A 27,588-nucleotide genomic window follows, 5' to 3' on the forward strand; every position below is an offset into this window, starting at 1 on the left:
TATGTTTTCATATTGTCATATTACTATAGATAGTAACAGCCAAAATGGCTACATGGCTGTTATCTTCTGCAACCAAATTGCTCTAAATTAAACCCTTCATATATTACCTACATATATAATTTTTAAACCCTTCATATATATATTTTTTGTCCCCTAACACAAATTTTACCCTTGGCTTTCTAGGGTGGGTTGTACCACACATAGAGGACACAAACCCAGAGGAGTTTGCAGCAAGCTGCAAATGACAGCAGCTTGCTGACCAGCAATGCCACCAATTATGATTTTCCCTGGTCAAAACCTCCTCAGAGAGGGAATGTTTCAGGTTGGAGGAACAGCACCAGGATTTCCAGGCCTTTATTGGCTTGGGTTGATGATAATTGACTGTTACCTGGAAGTCAGAGGGGTGGAAAGGTCTGGGAGAGATGCACAGCTCCTCTCAGTGTGGTGCTTCATGGCTTCCCCAGGGCCGTGTTGACCACCCCTGGAGGAGATGCAGCAAGAGGGCTCTGAATGTGACACGGAGCTCGTGGTGTCCAGCCAGGATGTTTGGGCTGAGGATGTCACAGTGAGTGACAGCCTGGGGCTGGGGGACCATCACCACCTCTGCTGGGTGTAACAGAATCCCTGACAAGGCCTAAGTCACATTCCCAGAATCACTGGGGATGGAAAAGACCTCCAGGATCATCCAGTCCAACCTGGGACTGAGCCCACCTTGTCCCCAGCCCAGAGCTCTGAGTGTCACATCCAGGAGTTCCCCAGACACCTCCAGGGATGGGCACTCCAAAGCTCCCTGGGCAGCCCCTGCCAAGGCCTGAGCCCCTTTCCATGGGGAAATTCCTGCTGATTCCACCCTGAGGCTGCCCTGGCCCAGCCTGAGGCCGTTCCCTCTGCTCCTGTCCCTGTTCCCTGGAGCACAGCCCGACCCCCCCGGCTGTGCCCTCCTGGCAGGGACTTGTGCAGAGCCACAAGGGCCCCCTGAGCCTCCTTTGCTCCAGGCTCAGCCCCTTCCCAGCTCCCTCAGCCCTCCTGGGGCTCCAGACCCTTCCCAGCTCCCTCAGCCCCTCCTGGTTCTCCAGACCCTTCCCAGCTCCCTCAGCCCCTCCTGGTTCTCCAGACCCTTCCCAGCTCCCTCAGCCCCTCCCCACACCACTGCCTCTGTCAGTCCATCCTGACTCCAGCAGGTCTCAGGGACTCCCCATCCCTAAGGAGTGGCACAGGGTGGGTGAATCCATCCCCAGCACATCCCTGCCCCTGGAGGCACAGCACTCCATCCCACACAGACCCACAGGGTGAAGGGCCACGACTGAAGTGACAATGGCACTTGTCCCCTGCCACTTGTCACTGTGCTCGAGCTGCAATCAAAGTGTTTTTGTAGGACACAGCAGGGACCAAGAAAAACAGCAGGGGACACTGGGATTTGAGCTGGGCACTGCCGAGGCCAGGGCGGGTTTAATGACAGCAGAGTCTTCACCAGAGAGTTTGGTTCTCACTTCCTTTTCTTCCCCTTCTTTTTGAGAGAGCCAGGCCAGGGGTGGCCCCGGAACTGCAGGAAGGCGGCGGCGTTGTGACAGATGTAGTAAGCGTTGAGCATGGCAGCTGAGCTGAACAGATCCACTGCTTGCACTTCCTTCTTTACACCCTTTTTGGAGCTTTTGCCTTTGCCACCCTTTTTGCCTTTGCCGCCACCTTTTTTGTCTTTGCCACCCTTTTTAGCTTTGCGCGCCTGCAGAGAGAAAATGACCACAAACCCACTCAGTTCTGGGTCTTTGTCTCTCTCGGACCGAGAGAGCTGGGGGTGCTCACTTGGAGGAGAAGGCTCCAGGGAGAGCTCAGAGCCCCTGGCAGGGCCTGAAGGGGCTCCAGGAGAGCTGCAGAGGGACTGGGGCCAAGGCCTGCAGGGACAGCACCCAGGGAATGGCTCCCAGTGCCAGAGGGCAGCCAGGGATGGGATCTTGGCAATGAGGAATTCCTGGCTGGGCTGGAATTGCCAGAGCAGCTGGGGCTGCCCCTGCATCCCTGCAATGTCCAAGGAAGGATTGGAGCAGCCTGGGATAGGGGAGGTGTCCCTGGAATGAGCTTGGAGGGCCCTTCCCACCCAAACTACTCTGGTATTCTGGGATTTGGGACACTCAGAATCCATCCCGAGGGATTTTTATGGAAAATGGGGAGAGAAAAGAGAGGAGAAGGGAAGGGAGACCCTTCATGGTTTGCTGAGATTCCAAATGAAGCCCCTGGGTCCATGAATGTCTTGGAGAGGAGATGGATCCAATGTCAGGCTGGGAGAGCTGGAAATGTTCCCCTGGAGAAGGGAAGGCTCCAGGGAGAGCTTCCAGCACATTGCAGGCCTGCAGGGGCTCCAGGAGAGCTGCAGAGGGACTGGGGCCAAGGCCTGCAGGGACAGCACCCAGGGAATGGCTCCCAGTGCCAGAGGGCAGCCAGGGATGGGATCTCATTCCTTGTTTGCCCAGGGTCTCTGGTGGATTTTGTGAGCACTTGTAGGCTCCTGGTAGGAATTCAGCCTGTAGCTGATCTTTCCAAATATAAAAGATGCTCACAGGCTTTATATGCTATGTACAGAATTTTACAGCCTGCAGCCAAGAAGAAAAAAAAGCTAAAAATCAGAATTAGGTTTACACTTGCACACAAAGTGAATTTGGGCAGGTCAGTTCTGTCCTGCAGCTGTGGGAAGGAACCTTTTGGATATAAACCCTTTTCCTTAAAAAAGTGTTATCAACACTTCTGAAGGATCAAAGGTATTTTACCATGGCTGAGTCTTTTTATGGAGCAGCCTGGAGTTCACATCAAGCTCTGCAGATGAACCCTGCAACACAAAATTACACAGTTAGTTACACAGTGCAAAGCACCTGCGTCTGTGTCGGTCCCCACCAAACTTTGAAGAGAAAACGGGAGAAAATAGCTCCTTGCAAAAAAAATAGTCCCTTTTAGGGTCATCCCTAAAAGCTGATAGTCACCTGTGAAATCAGCTGCTAATTGTCAAACTCCAGGACTCTGAGCTTTTCAGCAAAGCCCTCGAGGTTTACAATCACAGAATCCTGGACAAGACCTCTGAGACCGAGTCCAGCCATCCCCAGCACTGCCAGGCCCTCCGCTGACCCCAAGTGTCCCCAAGTGTCCCCAGGTGCCACATCCACGGGGCTTTGAAACCCCTCCAGGGATGAGCACTCCATCCAGCTCTGCAGCTGCGCGAGGGCTGGACAACTCCTTTAGGGAAGGAATTTTCAGGATACCCAGTCTAAACCCCTGGCACAACTTGAGGCTGTTTCCTCTTGTTTTGTCCCTGTTCCCTGGGACAGAGCCCGACCCCCACTTGGCTGCACCCTCCTGTCAGGGAGTTGTAGGGAGCGAGCAGCTCCCTCCGGAACCTTCTTTTCTGCCCCAGCCCCGTGTAGAAAATGCAGACTCTCACCGTCCTGTCCCCGCAGCTCTGAAGAGACCCCGTCCCCCCTCCCCTCGCACGGCCGCCATGGCCGCCCCACCCTCCCCTCAGCGTCCCGTTGCCATAGCGACCCCGGGGCGGGGTCTGGTGCTGATTGACAGCCCCGTGTCCAATCAGCTGCTGACGCACCCGCCCGTCGCCCAATCAGCTGCCAGGGGGCGCTTCCCGCCACTGCGGTGGTCAGGGGGAAAAGGGCGGGAAAAGCTGTGAGGGGCGTGAGGGAACGGCCGCCGCCATCCCCGCCCCTGTCCCGCCCTCAGCCAAAAACCTCAGAAATGTCACGAGGAGGCCAGAAAACCCCCACCACAACAACTTGGAGCTGAGAGGAGGAGGGGAGCAAGTCGTGCTTTCCAAAGGTCTTGGAAAGATTGGCGTTTGGTGGACAGTTAGTGGAATATTCACGTTATTGCTGCGTGACATGGGGGAGTCTCTTTAAATACCTGACTCAGCCTCCTTCACCATAAAATATTTTAAAAACAAACTCTGCTTTGCATCCTCGCAGAGCCACAGTTCTGGACAGCAGGTCCTGAAAATGATGTGTAATTGAGGTTGGATATTTCCAAGAAATCCCCATAAACTGAGGCCCGAGACACAGGGAATCGAAGGAGTTGAAGAGGGCTGAGGGAGGGATGGGACATGAAGGATTCATTTTGTTCTCTGCACCTTTTTTAGACACAGCAATTTTATCCAAGGGTAGTAATGCTTCTAAATGTGGGGTGATTTTTAAATTTGGGAAAAAATACGGGAGAGAGGAGTCTCTCTGCATCCCTCAGCACCAGATTTTCATTTGCAAAGCACTAAAAAATAGGTACAAGTGAAAAATATCAGTAGGGGCTGAATTGCCTTATAGAAAAAAGAACCAAAACAGCTCATAGTTGCATTATTGCCAAACTCCAACAAACACATCAGTGAGTCTGCCTGGATCATGGGTTTATTGTTACCTTTAACATTAACCTCTCTAATGGTGCATAAGTAAATTTCCTTCCTTCTTGCCTAATAAAAAGTCTTGATAGTGTAGCTCAGTGAAAAAGTCTGCAGATTTGGGAGTAAATTCTCTTGAATGAGCCTTGGATAATGAAAGAAAAAATTAAAAAAAAATGAATTTCCACTCTGTTCAGGGAAATTCTGTGTATTAACCAACCACACAGCATAAAAGAAACAATCATAATTACACTAATTATCTAATTTCAGCACAGACAACTGTCAGGAGGCCACATGATAATTATTGGGGCAAAAAGGAAGGCACAGAGCACTGAAATGTTCAATCAAGGAGACAGAAATCATCCTGTGCAGTCAAATGTTGTGTTTTGTGCAGAGCTTGGGCCTGGCTGCAGAACAAGCTGCTGTTTACACATGCAAGGCTTTGATAAATAATTGAGGGAAGCTTCTCAAACTCCAGAGTATAATAAGCCTGACCTCATACAGTCACTTCTGTGGTTACAAGTGGATAAATACAGAGTCAGCCAGGACATCTCTGTGTTGTTATTTTTAGGGAAATATTCACAGGAGACAAAGGAGGGATTTTTTTAACGCTGCCAGACTGAATGGATAAAGGCTAAATGACCCCCTTTTTTTTAATCACTCTTTTCTCAGCTCTGAAAGGAACTTTGTAGCTTTGCAGCCCTTTATTCTTCACTGAAATTTGCATTAAAGTCACCAAACAGCTCCAGAGTTGCTTAGAGAAATTAATAACTTAATTCTGTATGCTTTATATCCCTAGGAAACAGCAAGAATCTACAATAAAACAGAAGAACCTGTGCTGAGGTGCTGAAGAAAAGGTCTTACCCACAGCAGAACTTAAAGCAACACCTGTGGGGTGAAAACAAAACAACAAAAAAGTTCTTTATTGCAATTACAATGGGAACTGGGAGCACTGGAGGGTTCCTGGAACCAACAGTCCTGCTGGGGTGAGATAACAGATGTTCATCCAGCTGTGCAGAAACCACCCAAAACTTCTTCCTGAAAGTGCCTTGCTGAACATATAAAATGAGAATTCCTTAATTGCTGGCCCCCAGCTCTTCTGAGAATTTTCAAGCAGGAGAAAATCCTCATTGTGAAGCAAAAAAAAAAATTTGAAACTGCTGCTTGCTTGCCAGGATGGGACAAAGATATTTCAAATAAAGGTGTAGCCTCTCCCTAAGTCACTTTTTAGGCAGAGGTTCAGGTTTTCTGTGGAGATCTCTCTCTGGGAAGCAGAAAATTTGGTGGTGATGGTGTGAATAAATTGTTATCCAGGATAAGTTTGTACCATCCTCCACCACCCAGACATTCAGGTAAGAATCTGTGCCTCTAATCTCTCTCAGTAAAAATAACAGGCACTGAAAAGCACAATTAAAATATAAAATATAAAATATAAAATATAAAATATAAAATTGCACACTGGGTATGCACTGGTTATTTTTTTTTCAATATATTGTGGAGAAAAAAGACTTTGGGGAAAAAAAAGGTTTGAGCCAAATACTAAGGGATTTTCTAAGTATTTTAGTAATTAATTCAATTTCTCCTTGAGTGGAGATGGGCAGGGGTGAGGGCTGAGTTTGGGGGATGTTTTTATCCTTAAAAATAATAAAAAAAAAGAAGCATTTAAATTAAGACACAGGAAGAAAATGCTTAAATAGAGAGGTGTCCTTTAAAAGTTGGTTTATTTTGAACAAAAGCATATTTTAAAAGGCTTTAAAAGGCTTAATGCCATTTCCATGAACAAGGCCTTGGACAAACCCCATGAAGGAAACATTCCCAGGCTCATTAATTATTTAAGCAATTAGCACAAATCCTGCCATAACAAATACTTGTTTATTTAGGGCTTCCCTGCCCTATATGAACACACAATGCTTTGACAAATGCCACCCTCATGCAATGCAGCTTTACCCAAGTGTATTGTTCATTATTTAATTTAAGTATTAAGTTATTAAATTGACAGAAAGTTTACAGCTCCATATCCTATTCATCCTGAAAGTTATGGACCACAGAATAATGCACTCTTTTCCTCATAAATTGTTCACCAAAGCACCTCCCCTCCCCACCCCAAGGCCTGGCACAGACATTGCCCCAAACAAGCAAAAATCTGTGCAAAGCTTGGGGTGTTTAACGTGGTATTTGCTGTGCCCTCAGGGCTGCAGAGGATGTGGAATCCCAATGACCCTCAGGGAGGAGAGAAAAGGGATCTCCAAGCACCCAGCTGGGAACTGCACAGCACGGGGGTGCTGCAATAAAGGTGAGTGAGCTGGAGGAGAGCAGAGGTGCAAAGGCGATGGGTGGGTGGCCGGGGGACATGCAGGACCTGGCCCTGGTGGCACAGGGCTCTGAGCTGGGCTGTGCCATCCCAGCAGCAGCAGCAGTGCCAGCCCAGGGACAGCACAGAGTGCTGCCTCCATCCCAAGCCAGCCTGTGTTCCTGTGTTTGGAGCACATCAGCAGCCAGAACAGGCCCAAACAAGGGACCGTGGGGCATGGGGCGTGCGGGAGGGGTGGAATTCCCAATGGGAATCCTCACCTTACCCTACACGGAGACACAGCTGGGCTCCGAGCTCACTCTGCAACCCGTGCTTTATGCTCTCCAAGGAGTCACAGGATGACCTCCAAAAAGAGGTGGCTGCTGGGCACACAGAGACCTGGTCTCTTTGGAAAGGTTTAATTTTGTCCCCAGCTGTGCTAAAACCCGCAGATCCACCCCAGCCCTGAGGGCGGCGGGAGCGGGGCTGTCACTGGCAGCGCAGCAGCTCTTCCCAGCGGATGGGCTGCGAAAACACCTCCCGCTCCAGCCACAGCTCGTAGGAGTAGTGGAAGTCCTCGGGCAGCTCCAGGCGCTGGCCCAGCACGCTCTGCAGGCAGTTGTCCACCGGCGCGAACTCCGAGTCCTGCGGCTTGTCGTACCTGCGGCTGTTGAAGGCTTCGATGTTGGCCCTCAGCGTGCACTCCTCAGCCTGGAAATCCCACGGCCTGGCGTCAATGTCTGCAGGGGAGGAGGGACAGCATCCAAATAGTGGGGGAAACACCACTCTGACAAGGTCTGAGCAAAAGAAAGGCTGAAGGTTGCACGTGAATTAACCAGTCACTCCTAATTATTATTATTCCTAACCAAATCCCATTATGTGGGCATTTTCATTTAAGATGTCCCATAAAAATATAATTACTCCTGCATTAAGGACTATTTAAGATAGTCCATAAAAATGTAATTATTCCTGCTTTAAGGGCTCTCTATAATTATATTATAATTATAATATTATTTTTTCACAAAGACCCCACCGCTTTTACTGAAAACTTCCACTGACCATTGAAGCAGGGATGAAGATTTAAAACATTTAAAACCTGGTGAGCTTATTATGAGCTCCTAACCACAAATATTTTAAAATTTGGGCAAATGTACTATGAATGGTACTGAAAAGCTGCAATAACCATGACATTATGTCATATTATATAAACCTATAATATGAAAAGAATCCCAGGATGTCCATGACCTCTAAATCTGATGGTGCAGAGCGGTGCCATGAAACTTCTGGAAGAAATACCCAGCAGTGACAAGAATTTTAGAGGTTTTGGGCCAAAGCAAGTGGAGCAAAGTGAAGCTGGCAAAGGCACAGGCAGAGGGACGGGGCAGCACTCACCATTGCCGTAGGCCCAGTCGTCGTTCATGCGGTGCCGCACCTTCTGGTAGATGGCAGACATGGTCTTCATGTTGCTCTTCCTCCACTGGCGCCCCAGGTACTTGGTCTGGATCTTCAGCAGCTTGAGCACGTAGAGCTGCATCATGGCCTGCTTCACCTTCAGAGCCCGCTTCAGGATTGGGGCTGATTTAAACACCACCAGCATCTGCCAGGAAAGCAGCAGCCATCAGGGCAGGGTGCTCGGGGGGCAATGGAAACAAACACTGAAACAAACACTGGCTGGGCTGATGTGGGCACCAACACCTGGAGAGCCACACAAACAAACCCTGAAACAAACACTGGCTGGGCTGATGTGGGCACCAGCACCCAGAGAGCCACACAAACAAACACTGAAACAAACACTGAAACAAACCCTGAAACAAACACTGGCTGGGCTGATGTGGGCACCAACACCCAGAGAGCCACACAAACTAACACTGAAACAAACACTGAAACAAACACTGGCTGGGCTGATGTGGGCACCAGCACCCGGGGAGCCACACAAACTAACCCTGAAACAAACCCTGAAACAAACACTGGCTGGGCTGATGTGGGCACCAACACCCAGAGAGCCACACAAACTAACCCTGAAACAAACACTGGCTGGGCTGATGTGGGCACCAACACCCAGAGAGCCACACAAACTAACACTGAAACAAACACTGGCTGGGCTGATGTGGGCACCAACACCCAGAGAGCCACGGAAACAAACACTGAAACAAACACTGAAACAAACACTGGCTGGGCTGATGTGGGCACCAGCACCCAGAGAGCCACGGAAACTAACACTGAAACAAACCCTGAAACAAACACTGGCTGGGCTGATGTGGGCACCAACACCTGGGAGCCACACAAACAAACACTGGCTGGGCTGATGTGGGCACCAACACCTCAGCCTTGTACACCACAAACCCCCAGGAGGGAGAACAGGAGCATTCAGCACAACCAACACACTCTGCACAAGGCTTGAGGGTCACAGAAATAATGTTATTTTCAGGAGAAAAAGTATTTGTGCACTCAAGGCTCAATCTGTGAAAGCAAAAAGAGAGGATGAAGAAGAGCAGAAGTTCCAGCAGTTTCACAAGGAACCCTGAGCACAAGGCCAGGCTGAACCTGCTGTGTAGAGCCAGGGAGATGCTCCAGGTGAAACGCTGGAGGGTCTCAGGGGAGGGGACACCCCCTTACCATTGTCCTGGAGTGTTTCCACTTGGTCAGCTTGTTGAGGATCCTCAGCAAGTTAATGCAGGAGAACAAATTCCTCCAGCAAAACTGGTTGTTGTCCCCAGCTTCCTGCAAGGGGAGAAGTGCAACCCTGACCACAGCGTTCATCAGCACCGCCACAGAGATGTCCTTAGGCAGAAATCTTTGTTTTTATTGTCTGCACAAGTCTTATTTGTGAGGGAGGGCAAGCAGCAGAGCTTCCTCCTCACTTTGGTTTTCCCCAGAATCTGCTGATGATAACACTTCTGAAACATTCCAATTTTAATCTGCTTTTAATTTAGAGTAGGAGCTAATAATGGGATAAATCCCATTATTCCATCACGGGAAATGTATTTTGTGGTAGATTTGTATTCTTTGTTTACAGCCAGAGAGCAAATTTCAGCCTGGTGATCACCACTGCTTTTGGTAACTATATATAAATTAATTCATGCTTAGGGCACACATTTCCAGGAAAAGGAAATCACAGATCAGCACAGGATGACAAATAGCAACGTTTGTATCAGGAGGATGAGACCTTTCTGTTACAAAAACCCCTCCAGCTTAAGTGCTGCTGAGACATTGTTTTAAATATTAGGTAACTGTAAACACCCCCAGCTCCAGCTTGTGGAAATACTGCCCGTGGCACTTGGAGATTTAATTCCACCACTGCAGTAACTTGCTCCATGTTTGAACAGCTCCAAGCACAGGAGAAATGTCCCTCAAAAATCCTGTTTTGGGGATTAGTGCACAGCAAGGGCTGCTGAATTTATAAACCACTCACAGCCAGCTACAGCCTTCTTAACTCAGGGCAAAAACTCAACCCATTCCAGGATCTGGGCACCCTGGGGAGGGCTTTGAAAGGAGATTTAGCCAAGAAAATCCTACCAGCACAACCCCTTGGCTTTTAAAGGCAAGTGCCAGCCAGAATCAAGGAATCACTGAGGTTGGAAAAGACCTCCAAGGCCACCGAGTCCAAGCTGTGTCTGATTCCCACCTTGTCCCCAGCCCAGAGCCCTGAGTGCCACCTCCAGGGATTCCCTCCAAGGATGGGCACTCCAAAGCTCCCTGGGCAGCTCCTGCCAATGCCTGAGAGGCAGCCAGAGGTGGGATGTCACTGGAATGTCACCGGGATGTCACCGGGATGTCACAGAGGTGCTCGTGGATGCTGTCTGGTGCTTTGGGGGTCCCAAACTGCATTGCCCCTGCAGTGTCACATCGTGCCCAGGACTAACTTGCACTCTCTACACCAAGTAATTATCCCAAAGATCCCCGTGGAATAAGCCAGTATCCATTTCTTAGGCTGATGGATTTGTTTGTCACCAGTCTGATGCTGTCTCTACATATTCAAGGAGGGAGGGTCTTTCCATCAGATTTATGGGAGGAGGGAATGGGCCAAACAGGCTTTAATCCCCCTTCTAAGGGGTGGGTTAGGCCCTTTGCAGACCCCTCTGGAGGGACAGGAGAGGGGAGATGGGGCCTGGCCAGGATTTGAATCCCCTACCACCTCAGCCACTCCTGATTTACACCGGGTGGGGACAGCAGTTACCTCACAGGCCCCCCCTTGGGACACAGCAGTGCTGGACTCATCCTGTTCTCCTTGGGATAACCAAACACACATCACTGTGCTCAACCCACTGAGAGCAGAATCATCTGTGACATCCTCTGAGAAATGTGTTACGCTGGGGTGTTGAAATCACTCATCAGAGTGGCAAAAATGGCTAAAACAACGCGTGAAGTGCTGGCTGAAAAAATATAAATACGTGCACAAACGTATGCCTCGAGTAGCAGGGTGTGTCTGATCCCTATTAAATCCTTACTTCCATAGGTATCCTCCCAAAGATGAACCCCTATGGTAAAATTCAAGGTGGTTTCTGCATATTTTCTAATTAAATTGCTTTCCCTTGAGGATAACATCCATGTCTGCTGGAGGAAAGTGAAAGGTGCTGTCCTTGAAGGTGACAGCTCTCAAACTGTCCAGACCCCACTGGGAGTATTTTCCCTAAAAACATTCAGTATTCCCCTACAGCCTTAAGGCTGACTGTGAGGATTCCACAAGCCATGAAACCCTCCCTGAAGTGTCACTAGATGTCCCCATCGGTCCAGGATACGGTGGATTCTGGCCGGGCTGGATGGGGACACCCAGCCTTCAGCAGCCTGTGGACCCAGGGAAAATCTCTCTCTCTGATGTTTTTGACCTTTACACACTCAAAGAAAGCAACACAAGCCTCAGATTGCAGCAGCACCATGAGATCATCCCTGCCTGGAGTGGGTTTGCTCAGGATCCTTCTCAATGATTTAGGGTGTCCATTCCCTGGCCATTATTTCCCGTTAACCCCAAAGCTTTCCCCTGTGCTGTCCAAGTCCAACCTCCTCTGCACTTGAATTATTGTAATTATAACAATGATTACACTGCCAGTGTTATTATCCCATCTGCAGTCTGTGTGTTTGCCCAGCCCATCCTCTGGCCAGTCTCTGGAATACTTAAGGCTCCTCTCTGTGGGGAATTTGGTTCATGCCTTAAACTGGTATCCCATAGCACAGGAGTGCTCAGAGCAATTGAAACCTGGCAGGCAACAGCCTCTGGGTAAACTCTCTTTCAAAGCACAAGAGTCTTGTCTTGTCTTGTCAGAACAAGAGGAAACAGCCTCAATCTGTGCCAGGGGAGGCTCGGGTTGGACATCAGGAAGAATTCCTCATGGAAAGGGGCTCAGGCCTTGGCAGGGGCTGCCCAGGGAGGTTTGGGGCTCCCATCCCTGGAGGTGTCCAAGGAATTCCTGGATGTGACACTCAGGGCTCTGGGCTGGGGACAAGGTGGTGTTTGATCAAAGATTGGACTTGATGATCTTGGGAGGTCTTTTCCAATCACAATGATCTTGGGATTCTGTGATTCTGTTCTGTCAAAGGGAAACCCCCTAAACCCAGCTATTTTTATGGGGTGCCCAACACCAGCAGTGCCTCTTCCCCACTTCCCCACAGCTGACAGTGACTCAGAACAGTGATGGGAGTGATGTTCAAGCCTGGAGGGGAAAAAAAGTCCAATTTTGGCAAGGTTGGGGGCTACAGAAAAAGAAGACAGAGAACAGAAAACCCAAATCCTTCCTCATGCTGTCACAAAGAGCAATCCTGGCCACTAAAACCCTTCCTGTGCTGCTTACCAGACTTTCTGCTGTGAGCTCAGGCAAGTCACAGACTGTGCAATGTGGATAATCCAGGACAGAGATGCTGCAGAAAACAGGAAAGAAGGGCCTTGTTAGCCAAATGTCACCAAATGTCACCGTTAGGCTGGATGTGACATACACATGTGATCAGGGTCTAAGAAGAAAAAGGTTTTTTTATTCTGTGTGTTCTCTAGCTTATATACTCTTTAACAAAGCATGATCTTAAGTCATTAACTATATCACAATAACTTATTATTTTCATTGGTGCAAAGCAATTAACATCAATATAATTAGCAAAAGTTTTACAGAAATTTAATAAGGCACGTATACGCATCTACTTATGCACATAGTCTAGCTTACAAAAATTTTCATGGATCTTTTCTAATTTGTTTCCATGCTGACAGCCTTGTCTTCTTCTTTGCTATGGATACACTCAAAAATCAGCAATTGTTACTTCTTCTATTAACTTAGCTTTGCTTGCAGGCCAGCTGTCAAGCCCTTCTATACTACCAATTAACATGAGAGAAATTTTTAAGGTGATCTGTATGATCATGCCCAGGAATCTGTAACATTCTTCCTGCTCTGTGCCTGGAAATGCAACAAGTGGTTTGGGTGGGGAACAATCCCATCTCCAGCACGTGAAGCAGCCATGCTGATGGCACAGACAGCATCCAAAGGGGATCCCAGCCTCAGCACTGCCTCAGCCCCCAGCTTAATGGAGCACATCGATGCCTCCTGGCTCCAAAGCTCCATCCTGAGTCCATTAATAAGGACACAAAGGATTTGGATCCATTAAGACATGACAGATGAGTTATTCATATGCATATTTAAAAAGGGGAAAAAAGTAAACAAAATAGATCTGAGGTTCACAGGGAGGCATCTGGTTGGCAGCAAGAAAATTCATGGCGAGTATTTAGAGTATCATGTTTTTCAAAGGCTTCCAGGCCTGTGGAATTTGTAAAAGCAGTCAATGAAATACACCCAGAACCAGAATTTACACCTCCCTGGCTCAGAGCGTCCAGCTGCACATCCCACCTGACTCCCAGGTGCACATTCTGCCTGTGAAACCTCCATCCCAGAGCAGAGGAGGGAGCTGAGTGCTCCTGGGATATGTTTCCTCCTCACTTAAAAAACACAGGACCAAAAGTGGAAATATTTACAGCAGGAGAATCAACACATTACTTCCTATTTTTCTATGCGTGCCTCCTCGCACAGACACAACCATACCATGCAGGAGACAGACCAGCCTACACACGCAGCTGAAGAGCCACAAAAAGAGCATCAAAAAGGAAGAAAAAGGATCTTTTTATCATCCCAACACCCCTGTGGAGCTCCTCTCCAAACAGAGAAATCCTGCCCTGGTGAGCTGTGAAAGATCTGTGCTGTCTCAGGTCTCTGATCCATGGTGGTCCAGCCAGTGCCCAAACCAGGGCTGGTGCCTCTCTCAGATCAGCAGTAAAGGGCAGTGACAGCTATGGAAAACCTGAAGGAGTCAGGAAAGCTGAATTACAGCTACAAAAAGTGGGAAAGACTTGGAAGATCCTATCCCATCTGGCCTTGATGAAGTGTGGCCCAGAGATGCTCCACACCAGGTGGCCACACCAGGTGGCACTGGATGGCTCCCCAGGAGTCCATGTGAAGATGAAAACTACTTCATTTTAAAGAAGAAACCTATTTTATTTTAGTACTATTTCAGCAGCCCAATCAGAGATTGGAAACCCAGCATCCTCTCATCCTCATCATGCCAAAGGGATCTGCTCCCTCCCCATATTTCTGTAGTGTACAGGACACCCCAAAGCCTTGTCAGGCCACCTGGGTCCCCCCAGGACATCAGGGGGGGACAAAGCATGAAGCCTTCCTGCCCCATCACCTGTCTGTCCCCCACCAGGGGCTGTACCTGTTTTTGGCAGTGATGTAAGACATGATGTTCTGGTTGAAGAATTTCAGGATCAGCGGGATGCAGTTGGCAAACACCAGGTGCTGGGACACGTACTCAAACTGGGGGAGAGAAGGGAAACAGGTCAGCTTTAGGGGAGAGCTGGGAGCACCACCTGGGAATGGAAACCTCTTCCCAGCCAAAAGCAGAGCACTTGGTTTGCCCCAGACACCTCACAGAGCATTCTGTCCCTGAAGTTTGCTGTGTAAGGTTTGTGTCACGCACAGCAGCTGGAAAATTCCATTTGCCATAGAGAGGACACGCACACTTCACAGCAGTGCTCTGGGAATAGCTGCACCTCATGGCTTTTCAAAATTAAATCTGGCAAAACAGTGTGTGGGGAAGAGGGAAGGGGCTGTAGCTATTACATGAGAAAATACAATAAATCCTATTGCTCTCACACACTAATCCCAGTTCCCTCAGTAATCTTGACTGAAACAATATCCCTATTTTCCTACTTGCTTTTAATTCCTCTCTCCCTCAAAGCATTAAATGGTCTTCAAGGTCCCTTCCAACCCAAACCACTCTACAGTTCATTAATACAACAAATCTCTCCTGTCCTCTAAAGATACAAACTGCAGCAAACCCCAGTCCTATCCCATCCTGCCCTTCCCATGCCTCTCCATCCAGATCTCCAGTTTGAGAGGGAAGGAACAGTTTGTTCCCATCTCAGCCTGGTGCCAGCTGTCAGCATTGGCACACCACAGATGACACAACACCACAGATGACACAGCACCGGGAAGTGCTGGTGAGTAATGGACCCTTCCAACCCAAACCATTCTGTGGTTCAGTGGTTCCTTCATTTCAGACCTCCTGGAGTTCTCACGGTGCTCCCTGAGACCACCTTTGTCACAGAGAGAACAAAATCAGCCTGATCAGACACAAAGAAAAGCAGAATCAGGGGGATTCAGGAAACCCTGCAGCTTTCTCCAGGCTCAGCAGCAGGCTGCAATGCCCTCCTGCCTGGGGGGAAGAAAGGAGAGGAGCTGCTTTGAAGTGAGAAAAATTAATGAAGGGATGTGGGGAGGGGGAGCAGAACAAACGTAGGATTGTAAAAATGTGGGAGTTGGTTTCATTTTACCCAATCCAGGACGTGGATTTATATTTATCCTCAGTTAAATATCAGTGGGTTTTATAACGCAGAGGGATTTGTAGCGTGCTGAAAGCTTTAACAGAAAAAATTAGAAAACATTAATTGTTTGACTTGCAGAACGAGTGGAGAACTGGGCCACAGCTCATATTAGTCCTTGGGTTTTTTTAACCAAGGAAAGCCCTGGAGTGGGTGCAGTTTGATTGGTGCCATGCAGATGGAACAAAAATCACATTGGGAACAAAAATCAGATTGCAACTATGACCCAGATCTCCTCCTCTGTTGAAACTGGAGCCCCAAGAACCCGATCCTGCCAAAAGCAGATTAGGTGACCTCGTGAGGTCCTTCCCAGCACTATTTCTGGGCACTGGAGATGACAGAGCAAAAGAGAGTCTTGCCTAATCCCCTTCCTCTTCCCCCTTCTGCCAGGGAGGCTGATGCTATTTCCTAAACTTAACCTGAATGGATATTCCCAGAAGCCTAAAAGCTCCTGCCACACAAGTAGGAAAGGTGTTGCCAAAGCACAGCGGGGTTATCCCAACCTGAGCAACCCTGAACAAATCCTGGAGCTATGGAAATGTGAGTACAGCTCCTCATGGAAACTCTTCCAGGAGAGGGTTTATCAGGACCTTGGAGCCCAGCTGGGCAATGGCCATCCCTTCCTCCAGGCCCACCTGGTAGATGTGGTTCAGCTTGAAGTGCTTGAGGAGCAGCAGCAGCAGCGCCGAGATGCTCTTCACGATGATCTCCTTGTGTCTGTTCACGTCGATGCCCAGCTTCATGCTCTGCAGGACGGTGATCCTGGGCGGAGGGAACACAGCTCTGGGCTGGGGCAGCAGGGAGCCCAAGGGACCCTGGAGCTCTCCTTCACCTGGATCAGCTCTACAAAACCAAGCACCTTTCGCTCCCCCCAGGACTCCCATTTCCACCCATCGCACCGGGTGATGCCAAAATGTGTTCAAAAAGGAGGTAAAAAAGGTGGATTGCAGTAGGAAGGACACCTCCTGTATGCTGACAAATCTTTATGATTTGGGTCAATTAGCAGGATTTTATCATTTGTGCCACTTAGCTTGGAGTGGCTGCACTCAAATCATGGCAGCATCACTGCCTTGGCTTTCACAGCTCTGCCCTGGTGCCAACTGTAATTCACACCTACCCAAACAGATACCCCAAATCTGAAGCCCCCCAAATCTATTGGCTCTCCTGCTTGGTCCAAGGCTTGGTGGCAAGGCTGGGATGGCCAGTGGCCACCTGGTGAGGGACTTACGGCATCTCTTCAGGCAACACGTCTGCCAGGATGTTGATGGAGTCAGTCTTGGCCTTGGAGGTGGGTGCAGCAGCCAGGAGGATCTTCAGCAAAGCGATCTGCAGGAGAGGGCAGGTGTGGGGGATGGCCAGGAAAGGGAATTCCTTCCTTCTCCACTTGCTGAAACTGGATAACTCCAAGCCAACTCTACAGGGTTTCACCAGACCACACTCAACCTCTGACAGACAGGACAAGTGTGGGGAGCCAACAGCTCTGTTTGATCCTTAACCTAAGGCATCAAATGTGCCTGAGCTCTGGCAGGGAGAGTGAAACACCACAAGGAACACCTGGAGTTTAAATGCACTTAAATTCTGTCTCTCCCTACAGAGCCCATGTTACCCAGCCAGCATCTCAGAATCTCTGAATCCCTCCTCTTGGACTGCACTTTCCTCCTAACTCTGCTCAGGATTCCCACCAAAATCTGACAATCCAGGTCCTGAACACCCTCCTGTGCTGAGCTCTGCAGCTCCTGGACTGGCACCATTCCCTACTCCAGAGCTCTTCCTTCCTTTTAAGGAACGGGGGCTTACCATGTACTGGGGGAGATTGTACAACATTGCTCGATACAACACCTCACAAGGGGTTTCTTGCACTTCCTCTTCCCCCTAGGGCAGAGAAACATTAAAAACAAGGAAAAATGAACTAAAAATAAGCATGGATTTATGTGACACCTTGGAAGCCTCCCATCTTCTCTCTGGTGATGGGGTGAAACAACTTCCTCCTCACCAGAGACATGGGGCACTTCTCCAGCTCCTCCTCGTTCTTGATCTGGACATCCGAGATGGAAACATACTTGTGCTGGCAAAACACACAGAGGCAGAGCAGTGTCACAGTGTCACAGGAAACACACAGCAATCCCCCAGTGAGGTGTGCAGGTCACAGCACAGCCACGGGCAGCTCATCCCTGGCTGGGACATCCCTGAAGCTCCCCACACCTCCTGCCTTGGGTTACTTCCACCTGCTCCTTCTAGGAGCTCTCTGTAAGGAATTAGAGGGACAATCACCTCCAAAAGACATCCCAGACCCTGGATAGGGTCAGGTGGCCTCTGGAGGGGTCTCATTCCCCACAGAGCACTGCAGGAGCTGAGTCTGGCCATGCTTCCCTCTGGGAAAAGCCCATTTGGGAATGTATGTCCAAACCCAGCTCTGAAAGTCTGTCACCTTCAAAACACATGACAGACATTCACCAGGAAACAGGAATGCTACACCTTGGAGAAAGGGAAAGTTAAAATGCTGGAGAGGCTACTTGAGGACTCAGTTTTTAATTTTTTGCCTCAATTCCTGCAAGAAGCTCCAAAAGCTTTTCCTGTGGCACCCAACTTTTTACTCCCTGCAGTAAGAGTGTTTCAGGGAGGGTGGCCAGGAGGATCCACATGGTGGATATCCCATGCCATGCATGGAGCCACCACCTCACCTGCTTCAGGGTCTTCACACTTTCATGGATCGGCCGCGGGAGCCCTATCAGGGTTTCCGTGTCCCTGGGGAAGAGGAAGGAAGGTCAGTACTGGGAAGGACATCCAAGCTCAAACATTCCCATGTCCCAACAGGTAAAAGAGGGAGCCTGGAGTCTGCTGAATGCATCCCAGATGGGTCAGCAACTGGGAGAGGTGTTGGCCTGAGCAGCTGCCCTCCCACCTCCTCTCCATCATGCCTGCACGAGGCAGGAGAGACATTGGGGTGAAGAACTGGGGTGAAATCAGATTGAATCAGACTTTGGGTGAAATCAGATGACATCAGAAATAGGGGTGGAGCCAGTCTGAGCTCAGCACTGCACCTAAAAATGAATGTACCCTGCTGGGCCTGTCCCAGGATGACTCTGCACCCACAGCTTGATTTATTCACAAACTGGGTAATTTGCTGTGGATACCAAACTGTCTCAGCTGCCTTTCACATCATACCAGTTCCTGGCTTGGGCCAGCGGTCACTTATTCTGGGCTAGGTCTGATTTTTAATAGAAAGAGGTCCCTGGGGACCAGTGTCTCCAGGAACATGCTTTTCTAGCACTGCTTCCATTGCTGCAGCTCTGGCAAAGCCAGCACTGCCTCATCCTGAGCAAGCCTCGAGCTGGGAAAACCTGAGCTTTGTGCTGAACCCCCACTGATGGAGGCTGCAGGGCAGATTTTGTGGATGAAACACTCACTGTCCCAGCGTGAATCCGATGAATTTGTTCCTGCTTGCTTCCAGGAAATGCTCGATGTCTTTCTGTCTGATGGAGCAGCGGAGAGACAAAAAGAAGGAGAAGGTTGGAAAACAGCCACGTACAAGATCACAACCTCAGATGGATTCCTAGAGATCTCAACAGCAGTGGGCAAAAGCCACCTTTGCCCTCTCTGTCTGGGGACAACATGAACCTAAACCATTTGTATTTGCTGGGCAACTCCATGGGAACATGGGAGTAAACAGAGAGGAGTTTTCTGCAACCAGCACCTTTGTATCCACCTCCTGTGCTCCTCACACGCATCTCCAAGGAGCATCTGCTGGCTCTGAGAGAACAAATGTTGTCTCCACGGTCTGTCAGAGCACACGCTGCTCCCACAGCAAGCTGACATCTTGTCCACCTTGGGCATCTTTCATGGGAACTGCTGGGCAGCTCTGCACTACAAGCAGGACATGAGCTGTGAGCCAAGGCTCTCCTGGACAGAAAGGAATCCAGCTGGATCTCCAGCCAGCAGCCAAGGAAAGCAGCAGCCGTTGGATTTCAAAGCTGAGAGTGTTAAAGTGACGTGGAGCACCGCAGCACCACCATGGAGATCCATATGGGAAACCAATTCCTGCTGTTTCTGCTAGGAATGCTCTGGACAGACTGACTTAACCCTGTCACTGCTCCTATCTCAAAAATATCTATTTCCTCCTGTGTTTTAAAGATACTGGATTAAATCCAGGCTTGGGATAAACAGCAAAAAAACCCTCACATGGATCAGAGGGAAAGGGGCAGAGGTTTTCACCCTCTTTTCCTAACATTCCCTCATTTCATTTGTGAATAGCTGCCCTGGGAAGGAAAGACACCCCAACTCCTTTATCCTTGGGTGTTTTTCTCTGCCACCAAAAAAGGCTTCACCTGGCAACACAGGGGTCCTACTCACCCAACAAGGTGTCATTGACCAGCTCCCAGGATGATTAGTCAAGGACTTGGTGCTACCAAGATCCACTGGGACCTGGCTGGGAAAGCTGACCCTGCTCCCACAGCACCCCAGCACAGCCTCCTTCCCAGTACAGCCTGGGATATCCAAACTGGATCACCACCTATGGGGCAATAAGTTGGTTTGCCCATTTATTGGCTTGGGCTGGATTTAGCTGAGCTCTTCCCCAGAATTTACACACCAAACGTGGCAAGTGGCCAATCCAGAAAGGACCAACAGAAAAGAGAAGCTGATTCACTTCAGCTCAACCTGCCAGAGGCTGAAAAACTTCCCAAAAGTCTGCAGTGAACTCTAGGACAGGTAGGTGTGGGGAGGAGGGCGGTGACGCTGGGTGGCTTTACCTGACTTTGGGGGCCCAGGGCAGCCCCTTGGGGAAGGACACCCTCTCAAGGGGCAGGCGCTGAGCCGGCATGGCGGGGATGAGCGCGTCGCGCTCCACCAGCTCCAGCTCGCCCTCCATCCCGCCGTCCACGTCGTCGTTCTCCTCTTCATCAACCCCTCCCTCGTCGTTCTTGAAGGGGTCTCTCTCGTTGTAGATATCCAAACTGTCCTGCTTCATCAGGGGCTGCAGCAGCAGGGGAAGGAAACACTCGAGTCACTTCAAGGATTTTATCTCCCTCTCAGGTGCTGGCACCAGATCTCTCCATCCTGAAAGTATCATGCTCTCAGATGTTCCTCAGGTAAGGATTTCCCTCCTAGATCGTGCCACCAAAGCCTGCACAAGAATAATTCCTTCTGTACCTCTAACCTTGCTGCTCTAGGAGGTGCGACCCCGTTTTCCACCTTAACTTTTGGGGTTTCCATCTGACATCTCTTCCTTAGCAAAAGGCATTTCCATCCTCAGAACACAACACAGCAACTCCAAGAGCAGAGCTAAAAAAAGAACTTGCTGTGAGCAGTTTGCTCCCCGGTTCTTATCAGCCCTTTGCCATAAGGTCAGGATGTCCTCTGGCTTCCTCTGGATCAAACACACCCCATGGGGCTGATCTGTTGCAGTTGAAATTGGTGGATGAAAAACTGGACATGCTCTGACCACGTGTACCGAGAGCCCAAAATCCCCCCAGCATGGGCAGCAGGGGAGGGGGGGATCCTGCCCCTGTGCCCTTGTGCTCAGGTGAGACCCACCTGCAGAGCTGCCCCAGCCCTGGGGACACAGCAGCAGCACCTGGAGCTGCTGGAGAGAGCCCAGAGGAACCCATGGAGCTGCTGCAGGGCTGGAGCCCCTCAGTTCCCAGGGATCCAGGCTGGGAGAGCTGGGGGTGCTCCCCTGGAGAGGAGAAGGATCCAGGGAGAGCTCAGAGCCCCTGGCAGGGCCTGAAGGGGCTCCAGGAGAGCTGCAGAGGGACTGGGGACAAGGCCTGCAGGGACAGCACCCAGGGAATGGCTCCCAGTGCCAGAGGGCAGCCAGGGATGGGATCTTGGGAAGGAATTCCGGGCTGGGAGGGTGGGGAGGGGCTGGGCTGGAATTCCCAGAGCAGCTGTGGCTGTCCCTGGATCCCTGACAGTGTCCAAGGCCAGCTTGGCTGGAGCTGTGAGAAACCTGATCTAATGGAAGGTGTCATTTGGAACTGGATAGTCCTTAAGGTCCCTTCCAACCCAAACAATTCCGTGAGCCTAAAACTGGCAAACAACGGAGCACCTGGGGGGAAAGGGAATTTACAACCAGAGCACTCCGGGCTCCTCCTGCCGGTGCCTGCTGGAAACCCCTCCCGGCCCGGCAGGACGCTCCCGCTCTCACCCTGCGGCTGCGGTGGCTCCGCTTCTGCTGCTGCGGCTGCTGCTGCTGCTGCTCCACGAGCTCGATGGCGCAGGTGGGCGGGGAGGCCGCACGCATCCCCCGCACCACCTGGATGCTGTCCTCGGGCAGCGGCGGCAGCCCCAGCTCCTCCCGCCGCCGCACCTTCATGGCCTGCAGCGCCTCGAACCCGCCCAGCGTGAACTGCGGACAGACACAGAGGGAACACGGAGCGCACACACACGGAGCGCACACCCCTCCCGGGCAGCTCCCAGCTGGGGGCCATCAACCGCGAGAGCCGAGGGGAAGGCATCACTGCACTCCTTCCCTCTCCAGATTCCTCCCCCAGCCCACATCCTCAGCCCACCCCCATCCCAGAAGGAAGTTTCCTGGTGTCAGCTCCCGGTGCCGTCCTAAATAACCCCATCATGGCTGGGCTGAATGGTGGGGAACATGCAGCTGCAGCAGCGCTGTTCCAGAATCACAGGAAGGGTTTGCACTCACCAGGAGCACCTTCCAGAGCAGGAGCAGGACCTTCTTCATGGGGAAGTGTGGAGCGTGGCCGCTGCAGAACTTGGTGACCATCGTGAAGAGCAGCAGAGCAAACGGCTCCTCAGTGTGCACAGGGAAACCTGTGCAGAAGGGACCAGGAGTGGGTCAGAGCTGATCCCCCATCCCTGAGCTCTCCCCGCTGGTCCAGCACCACAGAGGGACCTCCAGAGGGCACAGTGAACTTTGGGGCTCACTCAGCTCCATCCTGAAGGTCTCCCGGCAGGTTTTCCACTCGGGGGGATCTGTCTCCTGCTCCACACGGATGTTCTCCACCATCAGGTACATGACACTGAGCAGGACCCTGCCAGGACAGCACAGCAGGCCGGTGTGAGGCCACTGTGTCCCCAGAGGATGTCCCCCACCCCTGCCAGCACCCAGGGTACCTGAGCTCCGTGCTGTCAGCCAGGGAGATGGCTGGCTTCCGCAGGGCACTGCTGCAGGCCTGGCTGTTCCTGCAGGACAGGGGTGAGCTCAGGGCCAGCCCCTCATCCCACCCAGCCAGCCCCTGGGAATGCCACACCGGGACACGTGGCACGGCTGTGGCACCTCCCTGGGAGGTGGATGGGGAGGAGGATGGGGAGAAAGAGGATGAAGAGGAGGGTGAGGAGGATTGGGTGAAAGAAGATGAAGAGGAGGAGGATGAGGAGAAATGGGTGAGGAAGATAGGGAGAAGGAAGATGAAAAGGAGGGAGGTGGGAAGGATGAGGAGAAAGATGAAGAGGAGGAGGACGACGACGAAAAGAAAGAAGATGAAGAGGAAAAGGCTGAGGAGGATGAGAAAGAAGATGAAAAGGAGGAAGATGACAGGATGAAGAGAAAGAGGAGGATGGAAGGAGAAGGTGAGGAAAGTGGGAAGGAAGAAGTTGAAGAGGAGAGTAAATTGGATGGAAGAAGAGATGAAGGAGAGAAAGCAGATCAGAGAATCACAGAATCATTTTGGTTGGGAAAGACTTCCAAGGTCATCGAGTCCAAGAGGTGGAAGGGTGAGAAGAAAGAATGAAGTAAAGAAGAGGACAAGGAGGGAGAGGTGGGTGAGGGCAGTGCAGTCCCCTCACTCAATCTCCATGTTGAGGAGCTCCAGGAAGGCAGAGAAGGTTCCCAGCTGGTACAGGAGGAAGCTGTTGTGCCGAGACCAGTGCAGGACATCACCTTCATTATCACAGTCCCCAAAGACACCTGGAGAGGCCCCAGAGAGAAACACTGGTGAGGGAGCATCTGCCTTTGAACCCCTGGAGTCCACAGGACCACCCCAGGCAGGAGCTTCACTGCACCAGCCTGGCACAGCCTGAGAAAGGCTTCTCCAAAGCCCCATGGCAGCAGATCTGAGGCCACATCCAGCCAGGGGGGACGTGTCCTTACCCTGTGCCAGGTACAGGATGGCCCGTGCCACTCTGAGCCTCTTGTCCCTGTTGACCACCTCCAGCCCATCCAGCAGGTGCATGACATAGGCCTTCTGCTGAGCCCTGTCCAGCTCCAGCCACCTCCTGTCCGGCACTGCAAAAGGGACACCAGTCCAGCCAGGTGCTGCCCTGGGGGGCTGCTCTTGCCCCAGGCCAGGGGTGCTGAGCTCAGGGCTGGTACCTTGAGTGTGAAAATCCTCCTCGAAGCATCTCCTGTTGTGGCTCAGCTCAGGCTCCTCGGTGTAGCTGTACAGCTCTGATGGAGACAGGGATCAGCAGGGACATGGAGGGGATTCACCCTCCTCCTCATTACCAAATTCCTTGGGAAGCATCCCTGTGCACCCAGGCAGACGTGGGACAGAGATCTAAACTGGTCCCTGAGCCCTCCTGCAGCTCCAAGGGCACCTTGTGGCCACCCAATGCCACCAAACTCATCCCCTTCATCCCCATGTCCTGGCTGGGCTGTTTCCTGCTCCAGCTGCACTTCCAATTTCATTGGGGTTTTTGAGGGGACATTTTGAGTCTCACTTAAGCAGTTTGGGAATGAAGGGAATGCAGGAACACCCAGGCAGGACCTGCACTGATCCCACATCCAGCAGCTTGGACATTCTGGGTCCTGCAAATAGGGGCTGGACTTGGAGGGACACGACATTGCACCTGCTCTTTGTAATTACTGTCTGTTCCTGTAGGATTCCTACCTGTTCCTATAGGACTCCTACCTGTTCCTATAGGACTCCTACCTGTCCCCACAGAATCCCTACAGTCCCGAGGCGCTGAGCAGCACCACAGAGGACTGAGGTGATCCTGCAGGGAAGGAGGAAGGATCCCTTGCAGAGGAAATGTGTTTTTGCCAGGCCAGCTGAGATACACCGAGCTAAAAATAACCCCATTTTCTCTGGACACGCTCGGGAGCGGGGTTAGGGAGCAGAGGCAGCTGGAGGAACATGGGGACAAGGACAGACCCGCCCGATAAAGGGTGGGTGGCACCTCCCGCCTGGGCTCTGTCACCGGACACGCCGCCCTGCTGCCACCCCGGCGGGTCGCGGGGCAATCCCCGTGTCCCCAGGGTCCCTCCGTGTCCCCAGGGAGCGAGCGGCTCTCTAATAATAACCCTGCTTGCTCTGATACTGCAGGGACGGCACCGCTCTGTATCCATCCCCCATCCCGGCGGGATTTTCCTTTTCCCTGCCTGCCGGGCACCCGGAATTAACAATGCAGCACCCAGAACCTGCTTCACCTGCCAGCTCAGCGCCGTGGCCGTCGGCATCCCCGTACTCGAATTCCAGGTTGGGACAATCCACGGAGCCCTGCGGAGAGCGGGATGGGGTTAGGAGGGGGCTGGCACATCCCCGGGGATATTTTGGGATGCGGGATGGCTGCCAGCACTCGCAGCCTTTGCGCCAAAGCTGCTCCAGCCGCGACTCGCAGGGATGGAGCTCCCGGGCTGGAGCGGGGACTCCGTGCGGGGCCGCTTAAAACACGGCGGAAATGTGGAAGCCGTGTGTAAAACCAGCATTTCTCAAATCCCAGGGAAAGCAAAGGCACGACACAAAATGCCGGTGAATGTTTGATGCATTTCTGAGCCCTTCACGCCCTAAAAACAAACCCCGCGGCTGGTTCAAAGCAAAAGCCCGCGGGAGGATGCTGCGGATCCCTGAGCTCCGTGCCCAGCACCGCAGATCTGACAGCTCTCGGGGCCGCGCTTTGCCTTTCTGGGCTCCCCCTCCTCCCCTGCGGATGAGGAACTGGAGCATGAAACTTGGCCGGAGGATTCCGGCGGGGCAGCGAGCAGGCAGCCGAGCCAGACGACCCAAGGCCGGCACCGCGCCGCCCTGCCCCGGGGAAGGGAACACATGAATGGGTAATCAACGAAATTAACATAATTCCCCATTCCGAGGCTCCGCATCCCTGCTCGGCAGCCGGGCTGGAGCTGATGCGCATCGTGGCGATAAATATTGATGAGGCATGAGCCCGGGATGAGCCCTGGGCTCAGGAGCGCTGGGGTCTCGCCCCGTTCCTGCAGCCCCGCCGTGGCGCGGCTCGGGCGCTCAAAGCCGGGCAGGAATTCGGCGGAGCGCGTGCAGCCCTAATCCGCTTTGAGCCGGAGAGCAAAGCAAACCCCAAATTCACCAGTCGGGCACCACTTGGACACCGTTCCCAGGGACCCTTTTGCGGTTAGGGAGCCCCAAAGATGCCTTTAGGGTGGCCGGGGATATCAGATCCCGCTGGGATCCTGGTGACCCGATCCCGGTCCTGCTCTCCCAGCCGGGCACTCACGAAGCCGCACGGGCGCAGCTGGGGCAGGGCAGCCCAGCGGGGTTTGGTGGTTCCCCCGTGCCCCGGGGTTATCGGGGTAGGAGGGGTGAAGGGAACAGCGGCACCCGGCCCTTGGTGAGGGGCAAAGGGGAGCCCAGAGCCCAGGTGGGTCCCCAAAACCCTGCTGCCGGCTCTGGGCGTGGGGCTGGGAGGTGCCAGTGCTGGGGCTGAGCCAGCACCCCAAAACTCTGCAGCTGGGTCTGGGAGTGCCGCGGAGCGCCCCTGGGGCTCCCCGCTCCGGGCTGGGCATCGCAGGACCCCTAAAGCGTCCAGTTTGGGGTAGGGAGCGCCCCAAGACCGGAGCTCCCCCAGTCCTGGATAAGGCTCCTTCCGCAGGGACCCCAGCCCCGGAGCAGGGACCCCCTACGCCACCGCAGGTCCCGGCGGAGCCCGGGGGGAGCCAGCACCGAGCTCCGCGCTCTTACCTCGGACTCCTTGCGCTGGCTCCTGAAGAGCTCCCGGCCCTTGGGCTGTGGCTGTGGTTGTGGCTGGGGTTGTGGCTGGGGCTGTCCCGGGCGGGCCCTGCCCGGGCCCGGGGCTCCACCGCCTCCCGCCGCCTCCATCCCGCGGCCCCGCGGCCGCCGCCAGCACGTGGGGGCCGGGCCCCGCCACGCCCCGCCACGCCCATTGGCCCGCCGGGATCGGGGGCGTGGTCTCAGGACACACCCCCGCGTCTCCATTGGTTCGGAGCGGGATGGGGCGGGGCCGGGGGTGACGGTGGAGGGAGTTGGGGGGCGCGGGGGTCCCTCGGGATGGGGGGGCCTGGGGACACGGTGGGGGAGACGGGCTTGAGGGGACAGGGGGCGTCGGGAGCTGGGAATGCTGGGGAGTTATGTGGGATCCCTGGGGTGCTGGGAACAGGGAATGCTGGGGAGTTATGGGGGATCCCTGGGGCGCTGGGAACAGGGAATGCTGGGGAGTTATGTGGGATCCCTGGGGTGGTGGGAGCAGGGAATGCTGGGGAGTTATGGGGGGTCCCTGGGGTGCTGGGAACAGAGAATGCTGGGGAGTTATGGAGGGTCCCTGGGGCGCTGGGAGCAGGGAATGCTGGGGAAGGAGAATTTATGGGGTGTCCCTGGGGTGCTGGGGGTACAGAATGCTGCCATGGGGTCACGGGGTGTCCCTGGAGCGCTGAACTGGGGCAGCAGGGCAGGAGCCGGTGGTGTCAGAGGTGCCCGTGGGGTGGCCATGGAGGGGCCGGGGGCACCTGTGGGGCTGCAGCCGCCCCAGCACAGGCAGGGCCGAAGGTTCCCGTCCCCGAGGCACCCCTGGAGCACCCGGCCCGTCGGGCTGTCCAAACCCCGCCGTCCCCATTTCGGTCCCAGGCAGCTCCCGGGGCCCTGGAGCAGGGTTTGTTTCCATTCCCACACCCAGTAAGGGCGGGCCGGTTGTTTTTGGGGTGACTTGGTCAGGTTTGTGCCCGACCTCCGTGCCCCTCACGTCCCACATCCCTTCAGAGCCTCTGGAAGGCTGAAAACCCCCAGGGTTTGGGTTCAGAATTCCCTCGGCTGCCGCGGCAGCGTGCGCGGCTCTGCTGGCAGGGCGGGAGCAGAGCAGATAACGGGATTGCTCCGGAAGAGATAACGGGACCGGGATCGTTCCCGCAGCACCTCCCAAGGACACACCGGCCCAGCCGCCCAAACAGCTCCGGCTGCC

The 27,588-nt window shown here is 52.7% G+C and overlaps 1 protein-coding gene and 1 long non-coding RNA gene across 3 annotated transcripts in view; one reads left to right on the forward strand and one right to left on the reverse strand.

Annotated features, from left to right (window-relative positions):
• Positions 1 to 14,361, forward strand: part of LOC129119087 (uncharacterized) — a 26,764-nt gene extending 12,403 nt beyond the window's left edge. Inside the window, exons 4-6 of one of the 2 annotated variants that reach the window (XR_013182529.1) lie at positions 5,178 to 5,730; positions 6,569 to 6,671; positions 13,673 to 14,361. This is a non-coding gene — a long non-coding RNA (uncharacterized LOC129119087). Of the gene's footprint in view, positions 1 to 5,177; positions 5,731 to 6,568; positions 7,896 to 13,672 lie in introns of those variants that run through there. The other variant, XR_013182528.1, reaches the window with a different exon arrangement.
• Positions 6,068 to 26,557, reverse strand: STRIP2 (striatin interacting protein 2). Its single transcript, XM_054630813.2, has 21 exons — positions 26,358 to 26,557; positions 24,854 to 24,923; positions 23,798 to 23,872; positions 23,576 to 23,710; positions 23,272 to 23,392; positions 22,600 to 22,668; positions 22,411 to 22,517; positions 22,169 to 22,296; positions 21,668 to 21,868; positions 20,271 to 20,494; positions 18,930 to 18,995; positions 18,204 to 18,267; positions 17,516 to 17,587; positions 17,320 to 17,394; positions 16,751 to 16,848; positions 16,158 to 16,284; positions 14,355 to 14,455; positions 12,455 to 12,521; positions 9,285 to 9,389; positions 8,061 to 8,265; positions 6,068 to 7,408 (listed from the first exon to the last, which is right to left on the reverse strand). The coding sequence occupies exons 1-21, from the start codon at positions 26,493 to 26,495 to the stop codon at positions 7,158 to 7,160; spliced, it is 2,499 nt and encodes an 832-aa protein (XP_054486788.1). The 5' UTR covers positions 26,496 to 26,557; the 3' UTR covers positions 6,068 to 7,157.
• Between the last annotated feature and the right edge of the window lie 1,031 nt (positions 26,558 to 27,588).

Source organism: Agelaius phoeniceus, chromosome 5 (assembly GCF_051311805.1).
Source record: "Agelaius phoeniceus isolate bAgePho1 chromosome 5, bAgePho1.hap1, whole genome shotgun sequence".
Classification (NCBI taxonomy): domain Eukaryota; kingdom Metazoa; phylum Chordata; class Aves; order Passeriformes; family Icteridae; genus Agelaius; species Agelaius phoeniceus.